The sequence below is a fragment of the Falco peregrinus genome, chromosome 7 (assembly GCF_023634155.1).
Source record: "Falco peregrinus isolate bFalPer1 chromosome 7, bFalPer1.pri, whole genome shotgun sequence".
In the NCBI taxonomy this organism is placed as follows: Eukaryota; Metazoa; Chordata; class Aves; order Falconiformes; family Falconidae; genus Falco; species Falco peregrinus.
The window spans coordinates 33915342-33937495 of NC_073727.1; the positions used below are offsets into that span (position 1 = coordinate 33915342).

Consider the following 22154-nt stretch of genomic DNA (forward strand, 5'->3'; position numbering starts at 1 on the left):
TTGCATCCTTAAGCAGTTGACATCAGTTGTGTGGGGTTCACAGCCTTGTTCTCAGTCACTGTTCAGTTTTAAAGCATTCTGTTAGCTACATACCTGTTTTTTAACAACTCGAGAACACAGCTCTTTGGTTATCTTCTGCTGTTCATCTTTTTTTTTTTTTTTTTTTTTTTTGAAGCTGTTAAAAAGATAATGTCATTTACCCTTTCCTATGGGCTATTCAACCGTTGCCCAGTTTCAAGGGGATATCACACATTCTTTTTTGGTAGTATTTTTTCAATTAGCAAAGCAGATCACAATATAATGATTAAAGGAATTCCTTTTATTGCAAGATGAGTACACTAATAAATGTACTGACAAAATAGGCAGCATAGAGAAAAAAATGCATCTGTATATAGCTTTCATACTGCAAAACAATTACAGAAACGTTTTTGATATTGCTGTTTACATTGAAGATACTCTACTGCTGCTTACTCAGGGAATGACCACGTTATACAAGAGTTTGATTTTAGACACAGTTAAGGAGACTGACTTTGAGAACAAATGGTAGAATTGTGATTTGTTTGGTGATGATTTTTCAAGTTGTTTGCCAACAATTTGAAATTCTGCTCCTCGCAAAGTAGATTTGAAAAGTTTGGTTCATGTAATGATTAAAGGATCTTTATTGCCTTGAAACACAGAAAAAAACCCTCCTAAGAACAGTCTCCAGAGATAGAGAGTGACATAGGGCATAGCTAGATAAGGAAGATCACATATAGCAGGCAAGGGACTTGGTGTTACTATCTCTGATTATAGTTGCGTAGTGATTCTAACTGCTTGGTAGTTCTTGGGTCTAGCTTTGGGTCTAGTGTGCTACTGGTGTAAACTCCTGAAGTTCCTGAGCAAAAAATCCTAACACTGATAAAATTTATGACGGCAGTTCATACTTTTCACCTTTTCTCCCCTTTATAGGTGGCCTTCTCATATCCTCAGCACACTTCGGAGCATATGTGTGTGGTACTGATATAGATTTCAACACAATCCATGGATTAGGTATGTTATATATTTCTAAGCCACTGAAATCTTACTCTCTGGAATTTAAGAATACTGGTGGTAGCAGATGATACTTAGTGTACTTTAAAGCATCATTAATCTTCACGGGATTTATTTGGTCATGCTTATTTTTGTTGACCAACTTACATGTATCCTAGCTAAGCTATTCCCTTATTTTTAGGCAGGAAATATTTAATAGAAGGAGTAATGAAAACCAAAACAAATTTCCAAATAATAATTATAACAGCTGTGTGCTTTCTTAGCCTGTGATGTAGGAAGCTTCTTGTAACCTGACCCAGGAAGTCTAATCCCATTCTTACTTCTCTGAAAATTTCCGTGCAAATTATATCTGATTTATTGGACAGGATTATGTCTGACAGATAGTGAGAACATCTTACAAACCAACATTTTTATAAAATGGTGCAGCAGAACTTTGCTCACAGATTTTCATTATTCCTTGCTACTTGTGAAGTTTATCACAAACACGTAAGACAGTGAGTAGAATAAGTCAGGGGATAAGCTCTGGTTTTGTATGTAACATTTATTTCATTTCCTTTAAATTACATGATAGAGTGTATGAAAGTTTTTTCCTATAAAGTAGTTTGTTGTTAGGTATGCTTTTTTTTCCGTTCCATGCCCTACCCTTCCCAGGCAAAGCAAGCAGAAAGAACCAGAAATGGAGAGGTCCGGATGAAAATATCAGAGCTAATCTCCGACAGTACGGTTTAGAGAAATATTACCTTGATGCACTAGTTTCTGATTCTTCGAGACCAATATGGCGAAAAGGGATGCTGTTTGATGCAATCATTACAGATCGTAAGTTTGTTAATATTTTTTGCTGCCTAATAGTGATGACTAAAAGATTATTGCCTATGTCTATGCCTATGTACATTGATTTAATGTCTTGATAAGTGCTCAGGTGTGCAGTTTCTATATCTCGGAAAACGACCATTGAGAGCAGCACTGTGGTAATTTGATCTGCATTTGACATCTCTGCATTTGTTTTAAGGATAGTTACAGATGTGTAACAAAGCTGGTGTTAATACTTTCTTCCATGGAGAGAATGTTATGTTTGCTAGTAGAAATCCATGTGGCTGAAACTCATCCTTCAAAGAAGTCTCATTCACTAAAGGCATAATTTTACTGGTGCACAGAGACTTCTTATCAGAATGGCCCATGTTGCTGTTAGGACCTGATCTGCAACACACTGGAGTCTGCCATGCAGCTCTGATGGACTTGTGGAGACTTATGTTAAGTGCTTATTGGAATGCTTCCAAAGAGAAATTTTAATGCATTTCTGATACACTTAACTACTAGAAACACTAGCGGTTTGAAAGGATCCTCTGCTCTTGTAGGAACCTTTGACTTAACGCAGTTTGTCATGCATGAGAGGGAGTAGAAGCTAAGCGAATAAATAAAAGACCTTGATACTGCAATTTCTGATCTCTAGTGCTGGCTCTTACAGCGACATACAAATATTAATTAGGAATAGGGAGTGTGACTTTTCTTTGTGGGTTGCCTGCTAACTTTGATTTGGCCTATTTGGCAATAAGATGATGTAGAATATTAATATGACTTAGAACTGAGTTCGCAAGTTGTGCCATAACTTCTCTGTTAGCAAAATGGTTGTATGGTGTTTCCATGATGCTGAAACAAGTCTCACGAAACCAGGTATGTTGAACATGTTGAAATAAGTACGTTACACTAGTAGAACAGTGCAAAAATGTATGAGAAAAAGCCATCTCTGGCTCTTCTTATCTGTTCTTGTGAAAACTACCATTTGTGTAATGTGTTCGCAAGAAATTCCAGCAGGTACAATTTAATTTTGAAAAAGCTTAGCTAGGTGCTACAGGGGAGATGTTTGCGTCTGTCAAACAAAAGTGGATGGGATTATTTGTCACATGATGGAAATGTAAGGAATATCTTTTAATAAAGAAAACAGAAAAGCATTGTCCTTTGTAGTGTAGCAAATGTCTAGGCTGCTAGAAGCCTCTGACAGCTGAAGGGCTTTCTGTGAAACAGTTTTAAAGTAACCTTTTGGAGCAAGAAACCTAATAGATCTTGAAGAAGTTACCTTTACTGACTTTTACTTGGTAAAATCTTTCAGGTTTTTTGACTTTCTATAAGCCACAGTTTATGCACCGTTGTATATATAACGTAATTGTATGTTATTTAGACAAAGGGTGAGGTTCTCATATCTGCATTGTACACTTGCTTTGTATAGCACCATATGGTATCAGAGAAGCTACTCGCAGAACAGGTTCACAAAAGGAAACAGTTAAGTCAGCTGAAAGAAGGTAGGTAAGCTGTCTTGTCTGTTGTAGAATATAAATGTCTTAATGGAAACCCAGTTATAGTTTTAGAGTCTTTATTATTTCTTGGCTGGCTGTCAGCAGTTAAAAAGAAAGATAGTAATATTAATTAAAGAAGAAAAGACCTTTTTGTTCTGTTTGCAAAACTAGTGTGTTACTTCCCAAAATCCTCTTGTTTTTGTTCTCCCTGCTTATAATTTGCATGTGTTGAGATTGCAAATCCTATTTCTTGTCTCCGTGAGTCACCATTACCTTGTGTTTCCGATTCTCAGAAAGTTCTCTTCAGCTGTAAGCAGAAGCTGCAAAATCAGTCTAAAAAGCAATACCTCTATTTTACCGTAACCACCTCTCTTGGATTTCCACTGCTCCTTTTTCTTCAGTGATAACACATAGCTTCTCCACTGCCTGGCCTTCCTTGTCTTCTGCCTTTTACTCTAAACTGCCCTTAAAGATGTGCAAAATGACTGTTCTCAACATGCCTGTGATTCTTTGACTTCCACAAGTACTAAAGATGATAGTCTAAAGAGCCAGTAAGGGAATTGAGGAAGTCACGTTCCTCTTAGTAGAAGTTGTACTCCTAGATTGTCCTATGTAGTTTTGAAAGTGTCACATAGTGCTGTTTTGTGGTTTGTTTGTTTTTTTGGTTTAGGTGGTGGTTTTTGTTTTTTTTATTAAAAATGCAGGTTTTACGTGTGCTTTTATGTTTACACTTGTAATTTTTTTGTTTAGCGCAGACAATCACATCTTCGTTTCATCCAATTACCATCTAAGTGACATCTTTTTTGACCTGTTGAAGTTTGCAGCAGAATATCTGGTGATGGGAGGAAGATTAGTTTACTGGCTGCCGATATACAGGCCTGAGTATGTATTCTTAATTTCTCTTAAGTAGTATGTCAGAACAGATGCTACATTCTCACTGTGCTTGCTTTTGGGGCATAGTACAGCTGAAACTTCCATAATACTAGCACTTAGGAGTAATGCTCAGACTTCATATTTCAAAACTTCATATGAGGGAAAGCACATTTTGAAATAAGGTTTTTGGATGGAAATAATTCCTGACTGTTACCAAAAAGAAAAAGCCTTTACATGTCCTTGCAAATACATGTCCAATGGGTTGAGGTTTAAGCTTAGAAAATTAAACTTTCAAGGTGCAGATCAATTTCTAAGATAGTAGTAGTAAGGCTGTTATTAATGTGTTTCTACTAGAGTAGTTGATAGAGATACATGACAAGGTCCTGCAAGAGAACATTCTTGGCTGTTTGGGGTTTGGCACTATAATTTAGCTTTCTTCTGGGAAAAGTCAAGTGACCAAGAGACTGGAGTGAGAGGCAGGATGCGTAGGGGAGTAGCCCTGTTAAGGACGAGAGAGGCCAGCAGAGACTGCAGGATGCTGCCTGCTCAGTAGTGCAGCCTGGGATTAGAACTGGGCTTAAAAGGAAAGACATCTGGTTGCATACCTTACTTCAGCATCTCTTAGATAAGGTTTTGAGGGTTGGGTGGTTTTTTTTGGTGGTTTTATTTTTCAGAACTATTTCACAGTAAAGTGGGAAGTTGATGTACAATAGCTGTTTCTGATTATCTTCCAGATGTAGATGTACTCTGAAGGTAGCTTCTACAATGTCATATGTTTCTATGTAGAATCAAACTGTACTGATATATAAAGTGGTGTTGTGCCTGGTTTCATCATGTAAATGGCTTGTGACAGTCCTACATATTATTATTAGATGCTGTTTTGAAACTGTGGAAATCAAAAGGAGCCATTTCTGTTAACAATTTTCATGACAGAAGAGTGCACTTAGTAGCTTGCATTTTTTTTTTAATGATATAATTGGTATCTTAGACTTTTTTTTTCTTGTAAGACTATTCGTAAACAAAATAATAAATGCCATTAACACTATTATAGCTAATTGTTCAAAATATCTGCCTATACTTGCTTTTAGCCCTGACAAATCATGGGTGATTTGTGAATTCTTAGATTTCCGTGTCAATAAACTCTGTTTTGAATTACTGAGTTTATTCTGTGTGTCAAGATACCAGAGCTTTTTGTCTGCTCATTGAACTTTGGTAAGAGGATGCTTCCTCAGTATACAGCAGTATGAAGTGTTTAACTTTAGATAAGTATGAACTGCATGTTCTGGTTCTACTTCAGTTGCTGTTTTGGGGAGGTCAGCTCTCTCAAGCTGTAGTTGGGTTGCCTCTTAGTGAATTTGTACATACTACTATGGATTGAAATACTGAAGTCACTATCACAGAATATTAGTATAGTCACTTTATTTTCAGCTGTAACGATGAACACAGGAACAAACATTAAAGCAGGTATGCGAGGGGAAGACAAGATACTGTCTACTAATGTTGTGTTATCAGATATCCCTTGGCAACACCTGCCATCAGATTCATGTGTTGTTTGAGATCCTTGTGTATTACCTTAAATTCAAAACAAACCTGGATTAAAATGGATGTCTGTTAAAACTACTGCTACTATATTTCTTGATATTTCTTGTCCTGAGTTTTACCTGAAAGAGTGTAGAAATATATGCACTAATGCTAACAGACGAGGCTTTTTAACAAAGCGATAATGATCTCTCCCTCTGCAAGATAGAATCTCACTCCAAAGTTTACTCTTTCAATCTGACATTGAAATCATTGTTGAGTCTGAATTCTTTTAATTCCTTTGCAGCCAGGCTTTTGTATGGTTATGAAGAGAAACTTTTAAGATGTTGTGGCAGAGTGCCTACCTTTCTTTGTAAGAGAAAGAGGCAGCTTGGTAGAACTAGATGCACCAAAAGTCTTGTGTAATAGAAAAAAACAATTGAGAATTAATTTCACTCTCCTTTGTCAAAAGCATATTCTGACTTTGTCTAGCAGTAGTGACTTGATTCCAGACATGAGAAGTGACTGAAGGGTTGTTTTGCAATCTTGACGTTTTGAAACAATGCAAAGAGGCAGTACTGTTTGGGGTTTTTCCTATTTACAAGTCTGTGTTTGGTATTGTCTTACTTGTTTAACAGCTCACTATTATCTTTAAGAAATGTCAAGATTTCCATCAGCACCTAGATGGGTCCTGTTTTGAGTTGTGTTATATTTGCCTTCTCTTTCTCCCAGAACAATGCATTTACTTTGTAAAGTGCATTCAGAAAATCTACTTTTCAGGAAAAATATGAATCTCATCCTTCGTATCTTTTAAGTTTAAGTGATACATGTGAAAGTTGTTCAGTTCTGCTTTTCAATGTCAGACTTCTGCTGACCCCCAAGTATTGGGGACTCAGGAGAGCAAGCATTTTTTACGAAATTACAGTCACTGACAATACCATACACCATTTTCTGTATTATGGTGTAGTAATTATTACAGGAAAGCTTATTACAAAAACTGAGACTAAATGGCTGATTTATATGTTTCAGTGTATATATATATTGATCTCATGTTTATCTTAGTAGCTAGGTCAATACTTTTTGCTCCTGTAGTCCCATACAAAGCTCTTAAATCCTTAAATTCCTCTTTCAGCATTTAAAGAAATAGAAGGATCGAAAGCAACCTAGAGAAAGTTCTTTAGGAAGTAGTATGCTTATGAAGTGGGGGCATTTAAAACACTGTAACTTTTTCCTTCTATAGACAGGATTTAATTGCAAGCCAGTGTTGCTACCATCTGATGTTAAAGGATAATGGATTTTTTTTCTCTTCCCTTTAGAAAGAGTAATTATAACGTGATGGATTTCTAACACCAAATTCTAATGTCCGGGAATGTCACTGCCTAATAAAAGCTGGTTTACTGTGATTTGACATTGAAGTGTAATGGTCTCCTTTTAGGGAGCCAGAGATAAGTCTCTTGGTCCTGCAACTTTATATGTTGACTGTGGAATACATTTTTCAAATCACAGCTCTGACTGGATAAGTTACTACTCCTGATTGGTTGAGATATTTTCTACTTGAAATGATAGAGACAGGCTTGTGTACATACAATAAAGTCATGTAAATACATGTAGAAAGTGTATGTATGTGTCTCTTTACTCTGGAGCACCAATACCTGAATTTCTTCAATCAAATTAATATGGGTAGCAACTTTCGTGTAAGCCATTTTGTGAAGAATCTGTATTAATTTTGTTTCAGATGCAAGCCTTCCAATTCATGAGCTTACAGCTCTATGAATGTTTATTACTTCCAGATACACAGAAGAGATCATTCCTCGCCACCCGTGCCTGAAACTTATTAGCAACTGTGAGCAGATGCTTTCCAGCCACACATCAAGGCGCCTGATAACCATGGAAAAGGTGAAAGAATTCAAGGTAAGCTTGAATTCTTGATTGTATAAAATAGTAGCTATTGCATTCATGAAAAGTTTGTGCTATTTGGCATTTGATCCTTATTTCCATCACACTGTACTTTTTTTATGATGAGAGTTAAGAGCTTTTGTAAAACCTCCACACGTTTCTTTAAAATAGACTGAGCAGTGATTTAAGGGATTGTTCTGGGTTTGATGTCTTTCTTCCTTTTTCTCCTCACTTTTCGTCCTGAGCAAGCCACTTAATAGTGTGAAAGAGATCTTTGAACTTACAGTTACTTGGGAAAGTTGCATATGCTTTTCAAGGAAAACTGAACTCTGTGAATCCCATCCACAGAGATGCCAAGATGCCCAAGTTCCCGTTGATTCCAAAGCGTAATTTGATGCCCAAGTAAATACTAAATGCTTTTGTGGGTCTTGCAGGGCAGGTAAACCGTATTCAGTTCTGTTACTTCATTTTCAAAGTGGTACTTCTCTAGCTTTAGAAATAGTATTGTAGCTGTGACATAAGCCAGCATGACTCGCTATACTTTTTTTTTGTTGTTTTGGGACGTACTTAAGTGCCTCTCCTGAGGCGTTGGGACCAGGGAATGCTGCATTCTGTCAGGTTTCCTTTCCTTTCTTGCTGCTTCTCTTGCCTAGCACTGTTAAGAGATGCTAAGCAAAGGTAAAGCAGATTCTTAATGAAAACACATGCAAACAGCGAGTAAGTGTTTTTTAGTACATTCCTTGTCAGTTGCAAGAGCTATTTTAAATGACAGGAGATACAGTCAGACTGCTGTGTCTGCATGGTGCTTGCACTAATAACACAGCAGGGTTTCAGTACTGCATTCATAATGCTAATGATGACTGAGATTCTCAAGCAACACCTGAATTTTTGTAAAACACTGTATGTGAAGTTCAGAGTCAGAGCTGCCAACTTTACCAGTAGCGAAGCAAGAGGGTAAATTATGAAAGTTTTTGATGTGCGTCTCGGAGTGTTCATGGAGGAGTAAAAAACCAGGAGTTTTGTTACTGCCAGTGCTCTAGGATGACATGTTCTAATTTAAAAAATATATCCAGCCTTCTATGAATAGAGTTTCATTAGTTGTTATTCTTGTTTTGTGCATCACCTGTTCTTCAGTACGTGCTTTGACAGGTTCATGTCTGGAAGTGCTTAGCTTTGGGCACCTGAGTCGAGTTGGCAGGCTTACTGCTTAGGTAAAACTGTGCAGGTGCTTATGCTAAGGACTCCAGTTGTCTTTTAGATAATTTAAAGATACCAGAACACATGTACAGTTTCTGACGATGCAAAACTTGTCCAAGTAACAAACTGCATATTGACTCCTTAGCCAGTGACTGCTTTTTTTTAGGGTCTTGTTTGGTGTCTAACTATCCAAGATTTCACTACCCTTTTGTCCCTTACCTGGGATGTGTTTTTCCTGTCTTAATATCCTGAACAGCCTTTGAATTGGATACTTCTGACTCACTGGGTATGTTCATAAAATTCAATAGCTGGAGCTTTGGCCATTTGTCTTTTTCCAAAATGGAAGAGTGAATTTTTGCGAATATGCAAGCTTTTATGTTTCCAAACAGTTCTCGTCTGCCTTACCAAACTGGTTTGTAACAGTCTCAAATGCCTTTTAATTCAGCTTAGTTTGGTACTTGGAAGGGGCTAAGAAGTTTTACAAATCGTGTAGTGTCATTATGCAGTCCTTTGGTTTCCCCAGTGTTTGCCACCAATAATGCATTGCACATTTCACAGCAAACTTGATTTCAGCATTAAGACTAAATTCTTAACAAGAAATGAATCCAGTTACCGAACGTGAAATTGATGGTGCAATTTGATTGTGCTTGTACTATAAAGGACACCAAAGTGAATGCAAAAAGTGCATATGTCTAGTTGAAGTATTAATCTATCATAATTAATCATAAGCATGAAGATCATAAAGGTTGAATTAAAAAAAACCTCACAAAAGGTGCTATGCATCTTGTAAGCATCCAGTTTGTTCTATTTAAGTTTACGATGATATCATGCCAACTGGAAAAGATTTCTTTCTGAACACAGTTTTGATATGAATAGGCTTTTCCAGCATGTGCACAATATGCACAGAAGAGTTGCTTGGGTTTTAATATTTAAGGCTTTTTTTTGGGCAACCATGGTGGTCATTAGTAACTCCCCTGCTCCCCAGTCTTAAATTATAGTGACAATAATAAAAATGAATGAAAGCAGTTGTTGTGGAGGGCAGCTAGCAGCAGCCAACTAGCGACTCCTAGTCTTCTAAAACTCTGAAGGCAGAAGAATAAGAGAAGTGAAGAACTGAAGTGTGGAACAGGAGAGGAACAAAACAGAAGTGATATGAAGTGAGAGCTTACTGGCCTATTGTATTACTTTTTTCTTTGGACGTTAGTGTCCCTTCTTCCGGTAGTAAATGGATATGGGTCTCCTCAGTATCTCTCTAAACCTGAAACAAAACTTTCTAATTGATATTATAGTAGGCAGGACTGTGTGTGAGTCTACCTTCATTGAACTGTGAAGGGAGGCTTTTTTTAAGCGGTGAACACCAGTTCAACTCTCCAAAGACTGTAGGCATTCATATATAAATACAGTGGTAGTGGGAGAATGAGAAGCTGTTGGCCAAGCAGATTTGTGTTGTAATATCTGTTGACTGTGGTATCATAGGAGTTCAGCCTTCTGCTTTAGGTCCGAAGAGGTTTGAACCAATTGTTCCAGCCTGAATCAAGTGAAAATGTACCTTCTATTGTGCCAGTATATTTTTCAAAAGCTGTAAAAAATATAGTGATGTAAGGCTAAAGGGTCTCAGTCTGTGCCACCTATATCTGAATTGTCACGGTGATTTTTTTTCTTTAAATGTGAAATAACTGGTAAGTGGTTAATCAGTAGGAAAATTGGAGTATAAAAACTTACTACCACGAGGGTTCTTGGGAATTTATATCTGATGATAAATCAGCTGTTTCCAGAAGCGGTAGACTTACTGACTGTTTAACTGTAGGGTTGTTTGGTGTTCCCTTTCTTTACAGCACTATGTCTAGCTTGTTGCTTTCCCCATGCTGAATTATTTCAGCTATTGCTGAATTACTTGTTTCATTCCTCTGCTCGCTGTCTTACAGAAATATATAGTATCTATTTGGCTGGTCAATGCTACCTAGTTCTGAAGTCGCTAATCAGGACTTGTTAAGAAAATATTGAAGGAAAAATCTGTAATAAGGGCTAAAAGTGACACCTAGAAGTTATGCAGCAAGGTGAAACAGAAAACTTGACTGAAGGATGAACTTTGAGCATATGACTGCCCAGGAAAGGACTCTGGAGCATCGGGCATACAAATCCACCACTCAGAATGGGTCCAGCATTTCCATGTCACACGGTCACTCCAGAGTTGTTACTGGTGTAGAATTTTTCCTACTGAATTTAGCAGTGTCTTTTCCTGGATATGACCCTGTTGTCTCTGATTTGGAAACTGCTTCTTGTTGTTTATAGCTGTATAACATTACTACAAGTGGTTTCTGTAGCTACTGTCCAGCACCAGATGTAGAGTGGTAGGAAGCTGTGATAGTGCTAGCAAGATTTTTTTTTTTTAAACAGAAACTGAATGTGGGTAATTACCCTGAGGCTGAACTTGAGGTGTGCTAGATTCACAAAAATCTTCAGAATATCACTTCACATTCACCATGATTTAAATAAAAATAAAGCTTTCTTGTTATGTTTAAGCTTCCTTTTCCTTCCATCTCTTTCATTATTTATTGAAGATCTGTAACACTTTTTTAGTGTTGTCTTTTGAACAAATGAGATTTGAGTTGAAAACTCAAATTAGCTAGAAGCTAATTAGCTAGAAGCAATTCGGTAGCATGCAGTTTGACAAGGGCTTTGTTGGCTTTCAGTTGTCACAGAAGTCATCACAAAACATTTCAGAGCAGAAGTTTTACGTGATAACTGTTGTTTGCGATTATTCTGCTGTTTTGAGAACTTAAATTGTTCAAAGTGAGAACCAAGGATGGTGATAAAACCAGGGGTTAACTAACATCTTCAGTTCTGGCTTACAAATAAAGGAAGAAGTCTTTATCATCTTGGTAGCGCTGGCAGACTGGGGAAAGAGCTGACTTAGTGCCAGGCAGGCTGATCATTGCTGTCTTGGAAATGATTTCTTGGGAAGTCTCACTGTTTTGTGTTGAATAACCATTTACAAACTTTGGACCTTGAAAAAGATGACCAGTTGTTTCAAAGTAAGTAAGTGGAAGAAAGCTACTCATCCCTAGATGCAGCTGTATGTCATTGTGATACAGTACTGCTTATTGCTCCTCCAGTGTGTCATGTTAAGAGAAGGAAAGAGACTATCTCCCTTCAAATACTGTGGTTCAACTCCATTCCGTGAATTTAAACTCTTTTGTTTTTTTTTTAAAAAAAAAGGCAAGAGAAAAGAAAAAAACCTCCATATTAACTGCCCTGGACAGTTAATGCACTTGAAGGAGAGTTGATGCTGATATTGACACCCTCCATAAGAGATCTTCTTTTACTGCAAAACATTCCTGTCAGATATTTAGAGTGCATATTCTACCAATTTATATTACTCAAGGTAGAGCTTGACTGAGAATGTTTGGCTGGCTTCCTTATTGAAACGAGCTGGTGCCTGATTCCCAGATAAATTCTAGTGCAAATAGTCACAGTAAATTGTTTCACGAAGATTATTTTTGACAAGTTCTTATTTCTGTAGAGTTAAATGCAGCCTATCCCTAGTGTTTAGATTGTACCCATTCAGTTTGCCAGGTAGATAAAAAATACCCTAAGTTAGAATTTGTTCAGAAATCATTAGTCTCTGAAATACAAGAATTCCTTTTACTTTGATCAGTTCTCATGTTGCCCATAAACCTGTTTTGACTACTGAATGTCAACAGTGAGTGGCATCTACAGGTACTTCAGGATTTCTTATTTTCTTTTTCGTTTTTTAAGAAGCAATTCCCAATCTACTATTTTTCTTTAAAGCAATTACCATCTTTATTGGACAGTGATGTCTGTACAGAGGAGAGATAGGAAATGAAAGCTCTTAAGCTGGAATTACTGTCATGCAGGCCAGGAGCTGCTTTTATAAACTCTCCCAAGAAATCTGTGCCTGACTGCAGACCTCTCGCCTATCAAGCAGTGATTTGCATAGCTTTTGAGGCCTGCCTGGATTGATAAAATGGATTCTGCTGTGGAGTGATGTACCAAACCTGTTTCCATTTGGTGAATGCAGGCGCTCCTCTTACAGCTGTGTGTTTAACCTGAAGTTTGTTCTCGTACATTACCATATCCTGTCTTTGCCCTAACCAGCTTGGGGATAGAGAGGGTAGTTATTTTCTTCCTTCCTCCCTTCATCCTGAATCAGCGTTTCATTACTTAAGATGAATGGTGTACAGATGTGTGACCTCTTAGAGGCTGTGGGGATTAATTTTTATGTTAAAATACTGTTGACCCATATATCATTATCCTTCAGGGTCAAATATTCCATCTATTTCTCAAAACAAGCAAATTATATAGAATTACCATTAAAACACATCCCAAAGTTATAAAAATATATTCTATGTTTAGGTCAAAGAAGGATTGCTGACCTGCAAATTCAGGGGAAGAGTAAGTGCTCTTTTCCTCAGAGTGGTCCTGTATAAGAGACCTAGAGGAGTGCGTAAAGGCTGACTGTGAGAGGGGCATGTCAGAACTCCTCCTTGTTTCCTCTCTGCCTGTATATTTATTTTTTTTACATGGATATGTTAAAAGCGTATTGATTATCAGCCTAAGAATGGTCTTGGAGATGGCAGTCTCTCACAGGCGACCAAAAGACAATAGATAGTACTGTGTCTGCAGTGGGTTTATCAAGGTCATTTTCTCCTGTGATTTTCCAACAGTGCACTACTTAAATAGAACTGATTTGCTGCTACTGGTGTACATGCTTTACATGTTCGATATCCATGTGACGCTTAACATTTAGCAAGTTAATTGAAGCCAGTGGCATGCTGCTGGTTATCTGGTAGGATGGGAGAGAACTCCTTCACAGAATATCTCACGGTGTCCAGAAGAGGGCACTTACACCTGCACACAAACGTCTTGCTGTGTTGAAAAACTTTTTGTTTCACTCCTTTAGAATGCATATTGGGACATCCAAAGGAAGATGAGGTGTTGATCTTGCTAGGTGAGAGCCTGGAAAGGCTACAAAATAGCTAAAGGGGGAGATTGTCCCCTAGGATTTAGTTCAACCTTACAGTGTAGTACTTGTAGTATGAAAATATTGACTTAAATCTACTTTTGTGTTCCTGCTGCTTATGTTAAAGCATGCCACAGCAACCTTGTTTTCAAATATCAACAAATAACTCTGAACTGTAAACTTAAGTATTGAAGCAATCTGTATGTTGCTGCATTGCTTAAAAATTTATAACAATGAGCATGCATTGAGGAGAAACATTTAGTGGAATAGAGGTTTAGTTCTCTTGTATGCTTGCTTTTATTTTCTCTTTGCACAGTTCAGTTGTTCTATGCGAGGCTGCTTATCTCAATTCCATCTTGCTATTGAGCATAATAAACTGACATCAACCTTAAGCGTAAAACTTTTAAAAGTTGCCATCAGTTTTCTTTAGCATTCAGTTTGATGTATTGTTTATCTTACTTGTCTACTAATGTTATCAATACTGCATCTTAATTGTATAAAGCCACAGTACATGATGAACTAAACCTTTGTATATACAATAGGCAAATTTTCTAAACTATATACTTGGCTGATGTCAAATAGGTATTACGTGTAGGGATTTACTGTTTCAACTTTAACTTCCAGAAGTAGGTGAATACTGCACAAGAAAAAAATCCTGTGATCATGCTTCTTCAGTAACTGTAGGAATGCAATTTAGTCATTTGGGTTCCTCTTCTGTTTGTACCTGCCTTCCACAAACCTCTGAGTGATTGAATTCTCCGGATGGTATTTTTTCTGGAAACTAACCTTTATATTTTCCTTTATAAAAGTCTGTGTGGCATAGTACCTGTGCTCTCATTCATTCATGCAAGAGTTGGAATCTCGTGATGTTAGCCGAGATATTTCCAGTGATGCAGTGCTATTAAAACTTCAAATGTCTGGTACTGACTGCTTGCGTCATTTTGCTGTACAGAGTAGAATAATTAAAATTTGAATGAGTACATTAAAAAACTCCAAACAAAACCACCACCAACCCCCCCCTTGTCTGCTTACAGCTTGTATTTGAACAATGTCAAATGAGAATCCATTGCATAAGGATTTTAATTTCTGCTAAATGTTAAGACTTTGCAGTAGGATGCATATGTTCCTGTTAATCCTAATGGAAACCTTAGCATTGTATCTTTGAAATTTTTTAATCAATCTAGTGACTTAAATGTTTGCCTTAATGTTTGACCTAAATTGTAAAAAAAACCCCAACAACTTTAAGCTTGCTTGCAGTTGTTTGAAAAAGTCTGGAGGAAAACCAATGGCGATGCATGTTGAACATACTACTGTGAAATCTAATGCTTGCATTTTGATGCCATGCAGGATCAAGAGCAGAATTCTTACTTGTTGGATGGTCAGTATATGCCGTACAGGGGACACAATTCTTTCCGTGAGAAGTATTTCAGTGGTGTGACGAAGAGGATTGCCAAGGAAGAAAAAGACAATCAGAAGTAAAATATAGTATAAACAGATTAAAAAAATGAGGAAAGAATGAAGATCATGTTTCTTTGTAAGGACATCTGGATATGAACATTCATTTGGATGCTTCAGAAAAATAAATACTGCTTTTAATTTTAAAACAAGATGAAACCCACAACACAGGTTGAGAGCAGTTCTTTTTAATTAGCTTTGTTTATAGCAGATTTTATTGTACAAGTTTTTTGAGTCTTATTTAATTTATATTTGTACTTGCAAGTACTAATGATGATTGACTAAAACCATTATTATTGTTCTTTCACCATTAACGTTTACAAAAAAGTAGTAGTATTATTTGGCAGATTTAACTGTGAACATCTGCCTGTTTTAGAAACACGTGGTGGTGATCAAGGGTTGTTTATTAAGAAGATTATTTTCATTTGTTTTGTTTTTTTGTAAATGGTATCCAATAAAACAAAAGATTGTTGTGAGGTTTTTTTTAATTGTTGCATGCAATAACTACTCTGGCTGAGGCCAGAAGTGTTTAAAACAAACAAAAACCACAAAGAAACAAATGTGCACGCACCCCCCCCACCCCCCCCCCACCCCCCCCCCCCCCCCCAAAGAAAAAGCCTCTGTGACCTGACAGACTCTGGAGAGCCTATTAAACCCTGTGAAGCCTGTCCACATCTGAAGCTCATCTGTACCTTGGATTTGCTTTTGCATTCCTAAACCTTGACTTTTGGTCAAGCCAACTGTCTGCAGTTTTTGGTTCAGAAACTGATAGTTAAAGCAGTAACAACAACAGCATAAAATCAGTAATGGTTCCCTAATGGTATTAAGCTTAATCAAATCTTTGAAATTGAAGCTGTATTTGTTGAACAGCAAACTTTGCTGAATCCACACCATGTCCATCATGAAAATGCCTCATTTGAAAACCACTAAGCCCATTAATTCAGGATGTTAATGGCTCTTCTCATTTTAGTGGTCAAATATTCTTCAGCAGGGCGTTGGTGAACATATGTATTTGGTCCAGCCGGAGGAAGCCTTGCTTCTCAACTTGTTGCATGATTGTGGTCATGTTACAATCTTTGTAGATCATAATCTTTAAGTGCTGCTTTCAGTGATACCTAGGAAGGCACAAGTCATTATGTGTACCTGATCAAGTTCATCAATTTGCTCTTCTGTTTGTTGTGGTCCTCAGCTGCAGCAGGGAGAGCTCGCACACTCAATGACAACTTTGTCTGACCTTCTGGATCTAATCTGTGGTGTGTTAGGAAGTTCTGAAATAGTGATTTATTTTCTGTGTTTCCATTATAAATCACTTTGTTTTGAGACTTTTTAATGTCAGCCATATAATAGTTGTTCTGGGCTAAACTTGGAGCGAGATCAAAGCTCAGAGAATTTTTCAAAAGCAGAATTTGAATTGATCACTTTCAAATATTACATCAAGAAATTACTGCTTCTGAAAACCTGTCTTCATATAACTTCTGACTTCAATTTTAGCATTACAATTTGGCATTCAGCTTTTAATACTTCAGAAATTAAAATTACTTTCTGTTCTTCATAGGCAAGGAATTTTTCTAGATGGATTTATTATGCATTTATAACTTCATTGTCATAAAAATTACCCTACATTGACATGATCTAAACAGTTATACAAGATTTAAGGTAGTGGCAAATCTGGCTCTGTCTATTCAAAGAGAATGATTTAGTTTATTTCTCCTCTGCGCAGTCCAACTTAATTTAGTCCACTCAGCAGTGGCGGTGTGGCCCCTGTTTAGCAGTTCATACATAACGGCTCTATCATTACTGATGAATACCATTTTGAACAGAAACTGTGAGTGTATTTGGGGTACTGCATCAAGATCCGCTCATCAAAAATAGTTCAGAATTGAAGTCAGATGTTCAAGCACCGCTGCTCCCCAACTTTAAAGCTATCATTTGGAAATATTTCTGATCTTTAAATTTCTCCTCACTTAATATGCGTGCTCTAGCCTATTGTACATGCAGACCTGCAAAGTGGAGGTGTTTATAGCTGTAGAGCCACGGCACAGTCCTTGCGCTCGCTCTAGCAAAGGACTGACAGGCAGGTCAGTTATCCTTTCGGCAGGATTTGGCCGTCGACGGCCGCGGTTTCTGGCACTTGTGTTCAATCTGGTTCCATGCAGTCTCTTTCTGTGAGGTTCCAGTTTCCTGTCCCTGGCAAGGAGGGCCAGTTCATGAGCCCACACTGAACTCACGCCATTGTCATTCTCTCCTTTGGGGTGGTTTGTGCCATTTTCCAGTTTCAAAAAATAAACGTTATTTTTGGAGCACTTTGTTGCGCTGCAGCAAATTGAATGGAGGGAGGACCTGAACGTGGCTGCAAGGTTCTATGGGCAGAGGCTGCTTCTGGCTGTAGGTAGTGATTTGTTGAGGCACCAAAGGGGAAGAGTCCCCTCTTCGCACAGAATCCCTTGACTTGGTGGTGGTCCTAGCTGCCAAGCCTCCCATGTATCTATGGGAAAAGGAAGCGGAAAAGTAGTGGAAATAGATTTTCTCTGCATTAATTTCATGCCCTACCTGTTCTCTCTAATACTTGTTTGAATTAATGGCCAATTTGAACATGTTTGACAGAAGGTCAAGGTTTGATGAGGTCTGACAGGTAACGGGGAGCTACAAATTCTGTTAAAATAGGCAGAAGTGTTGAGGAAAGAGACCTAGTTAATCTCTTCCAAAGTAAAGGCTGTAATACCAGTTCAACTCTAAACATCAGAGAACCCACATGCATATACCCAGAATATACCCAGAGCTTTTTTTAGAAGGAACATAAAGGTCTCGGCTGAACTTTCCACTTTTACTAAAGCTATGAGACCAACTCACAAAACCTGAAGACTCAGTAGTTTCTCCTTATCACTCTGGTGAGAGGAGTCAGGCAGATGTGTTAAGTTGCTGAACATCTCAAGGAGAGTGCAGTCCTCCATTTTAAACAATCCAAGAAACTGGTGTCTTACTAGGACAACATCTAACATCTAACATCTCCTCTAGCAGAGCAGGCTTTTTGTTCCCACAGCACCCGACTTTGTACCGCTACCGTGCGCTGCAGCAATGTCTGCTCACTGGTACAGACACTTCAACAGCAACTCTTGAAGTATGGTTTTGGTGGATCCAGCCTTCCTTCTCTACCTGTTCAGCAGGGCTGGAAGACTGGTGGAAGTCCTTAACTGTTCGGCGTCTCTTCGTTTTCCATTAGACTAATATTTTAGCTCAGAGTTGTGACTTAGAAGAGGGTCATAGGTCTCCATATGCATGGCAGTTGGCAGAAGGAAGTCAATTTTTTTTGAATTCTCAGTCAAGGCTTACCTGTCCAAAAATACTGAAAAACGCTGCTAAGAAGATAAAGTATGGGCTTTCTCTCAAGCTGATATTACTTAACTGTAGAGATATTATAAGGAGGAAAGACCTTAATAATTCTGAATCTTCTCTTTCCTTCTATCACTGCTTTTTAAGATTTCTTCTTAACGGTTATTTCCATTCCATATTTCCCCAGGACAGCTCCACAGTCTCAGGGCTACCAGCCAGAGAAGGGTGTCACAGAGATGGTGACTCTGTGACTTTGCACTGTCCTCTCGCCACAGGCTTTCCAGAGACAAAAATGTCCAGTTGGAGTGGGCAAGGCTGGAGCAGGTGATACACAGTGGTTACAGGTTTCCCTGCCAGACAACAAGCTCTGGAATTAGCAGACAGGAGGCTGATGAAGTCTCCAAAGGCAATGGTCGTTCTCTGCTGGCTTGGCTCCTGTCACCACCATGGTTTGCTTTTCTAACTCTCCATCCCTTCACAGAGAAGAAAAACTTAATGTATTCGTCCTTTGCAGTTTAGCTTGGTCTGCAAATTGAGGTCCAGAGTTGAACAAGGCTGTCTTTTCAGCCTGGAAACTTCTTTCCTATTCCTAAAAAAAATAGTTGTGGGTAGCTGGGGGAATGAAGAGACCAGTATCCTTCTCTGCCTTTCTCTTCTGTTTGCTATTTGGAAAAAATGTGGGTTTTTAACTTTGTTCTCTGATTTCGTTGATTTTGATGATCGCATAATTTAAAACAGCAAAATGTATCATACCTGCCTTCATGCTACTCTTTGTGTGTGTGTGTATATATATATATGCACAAAACATATATTTCTCTGATGTTCTCTTATTGGCTTATTGGGCTGCAAAAATCTCTGTTTATGTATGTATCCTCACAACTGTTTCCATTATAGTTTTTTGTCATGGCTGCTGTTACTTTGCACAGTGCCTCTAATCAGTTACAGCTTTCCTGAGCCTCTGGGTGGGGAGGACACCACTCCAACAGGACAGCAGCTCTCTGTTAGCTGAAAGGCCTCATCACGTCCCAGTGAGAGGACAATCTGACTATGCTAAGGATACTGGACCTCAAGACAGGTTTGCCAGGGAAGATCTTTTTTAGTTCTTATAGGTTGCTTAAAAGGAGGTGAGCAGCTGAAAGGGAAAATCCATTGATAAGGAGGGAGATCTTACTGCTTACTGCCACTGTTGCGATCTTGGGAATCTGTACACTCAGCGAGGTGCCCAGAAGATGCAATACAGATTGCTGACAACCCGCAGCAGACCTAGGCACCAGAGGCTTCGACCCTGTATGTCAGGTTTGACAAGCAGTATTTTGAATACAGCTGGGTAGGATCAGGACATTTTGCTTCCAGAAAAGTTAATTTTTTTACATTCAATTTTCAGGTGCTGGAAAAAGAGAATTTTGCACAAAGGTATGATGATTGCCAATGATCATCTGAGATTCTAATCCAAAGTTTCTGTTGCTTTCCATAAAATGGTTAAAATAAAAAAAATCATCTTGCCTCCTAAAGATGTCCGAACAGCATAGTATTATCACTGTTTTAATTCTTTCCAAAACGAAATTTTATTTAAAATTTACTTTGCAGGTTTTTTTTCAATGAAAATGCCACTTGCTGTATAAAATTCTAATTTTAAATGCTTTTTTCACAGGTTCATTCTAATAAATCTTTCACTAATAAAGTGCATATTATCAGGTCATGTTACTGTATGTGATAGGATAAGTACTTGATTCTGATCAAATCCATAACTCCTAACTAAACAATCTCAACTGTAAGGAGACACAGTTGGCAAAATAGTCATGTAGCAGTTAATCATCCTTCCTTCTATAAATCTCTCCCTGAAATGGGGTATCTCTGAGTGATGACTAAAGATGGATGTTCAGTGCCGTGACTGGACAGCCCTGAGTGTCTTTGCTTTATCCTGAGACTGATATGAGAGATCTCCACTGAACACTGCGAATTACGCTGATGATTGCATTTTGGAGGCAAACCCTCGATGTATCTTTTTTTCCACTGAATGCAGCACTAAGAGAAATGCAAGTGGGTAATTGCACTACAGGATAAATTTAGCTATGAATGTTCTTGACAAGTAATGGGGAAGGTTCATAAAACATTGTTATTTTTGGCTAGAGATGAAACATAGCTATGTGGAGAAAGTCCTGTGAGTAGCTGGATCTATTCAATTGGAGGGATAGGTCCTTACACACAGGCAGTCTCCTCCACTGAGTTGTGTTCCTGTTCTTCATGTGAATGTGTGTGATGGGTGGAATGATGCCTCTTTGGCCACAGTTCATGCCTTTATAAATTGTTCTGCTCTACAGGTTTGTTTTGAGGCTGTTTGTGTAAAGCTGTGAGATCCTGCGATGAGAAGTGCTAGGCAGATGCAATGTATTTATTGCAAGAACATTGTGGCAGAGACTGGGATAACCAGAGTCATGAGCAGCACCATAGGGCACACGGTCCTATCTTGGAGAGAACCTTGCCTCTTGATAATAAACAAACCCCTAGCAGTTTAGGAAAGGGAAGTTTCTTCTCTCTTTTCAAAATAGGTATGTGGCAGAGAGTACTTGTATGCCTTTGCTTGAACCTCATTCCTTAACGCAGCACCCCCTGGAAAAAGGCAATGAGATTACATGTTAAAAGAGGCTGGTTCCCTTCATCAGTGAATATTTGCCAAAGTTGGCATTTGCAAAATGTCATGTTTTAGTGTCCACAGCTTGCAACAGGAGCTGCCACAGAGTTGCCATGTGCACCTATGGTGGTTCTTCGATAGCAGTTACTGGAAAGCAGCTTCTTCAGTCCTGTGATGCCTCTGCTCAGCCCTGTAACTGCAAAGCAGGTGGCGTGGACAGCGGTGAACGCGTAAGGGCCCAAACACCACCTGTGATTGTTTTGCCTTCCCATTCTGGTGTTGGCTGGAACGACCTGACAAACTGCAGGCTGAACTTGATAAACTAGTGCTGTTTCCTACGGGGAATGACCTGCCAAAAACCCGCACAGGCCCTGTGCTGCTGGGGCAAGGGAAGCGGGACCTCCCCTCTCACCCCAGCTGCCTTGCCTCTTCATAAAGCAAAGAAAATTTCTACCTCAGTAAAAAATTAATTTTGTAATAACCATAGAACAGCATTTTTAGCCTTATGTAAAGATGTTAAAGACAACAAAGATATGGACTATTTCTTAATTAAATATAGGTTTTCTTTTGGTTTTTGTTTTTACACTAAAAGCAAACCAAAACATGTTTGTGCCAAGAACTGTTATATCCCACTCTGCTTCTCTTTTTTTTTTTTTTCTCTCAATTGCATTTTTATATGCTTGGCAGAATTAATGATGAAAGTCTTTCCAGCTGTGACTTTGCCAGAATCCCTTTCTGAAGCTCCTACTAATTTGGATTAAAACTGGATGGATGAAAGCCTCAAACAGCAAATCCTGCCAGTAGATTTGCTGAGGCCCCACAGCATATACTTCTCCAACTGTTCTTATCTTCTGAGGCAAAAAAACCCCCAAACTCAAAACAAACAAACAAAAAAGAAAACATAATTTTATAATTACACAGTTGTTAGTGCTTTTCCTGCCTTTCCCCT

General features: G+C 38.3%; 1 protein-coding gene across 5 annotated transcripts in view; it reads left to right on the forward strand.

Annotated features, from left to right (window-relative positions):
- TRMT11 (tRNA methyltransferase 11 homolog) overlaps window positions 1-15731 on the forward strand; it is a 28754-nt gene extending 13023 nt beyond the window's left edge. For 4 of the 5 annotated variants that reach the window (XM_055809662.1, XM_027786095.2, XM_055809664.1 and 1 more), the window contains 6 exons: window positions 949-1029; window positions 1681-1845; window positions 3254-3326; window positions 4071-4202; window positions 7502-7622; window positions 15136-15731. In XM_055809662.1, coding sequence (XP_055665637.1) covers window positions 949-1029; window positions 1681-1845; window positions 3254-3326; window positions 4071-4202; window positions 7502-7622; window positions 15136-15267 — 704 coding nt within the window. In that variant the 3' untranslated portion in view covers window positions 15268-15731. Of the gene's footprint in view, window positions 1-948; window positions 1030-1680; window positions 1846-3253; window positions 3327-4070; window positions 4203-7446; window positions 7623-15135 lie in introns of those variants that run through there. The other variant, XM_055809663.1, reaches the window with a different exon arrangement.
- Window positions 15732-22154: the final 6423 nt, after the last annotated feature.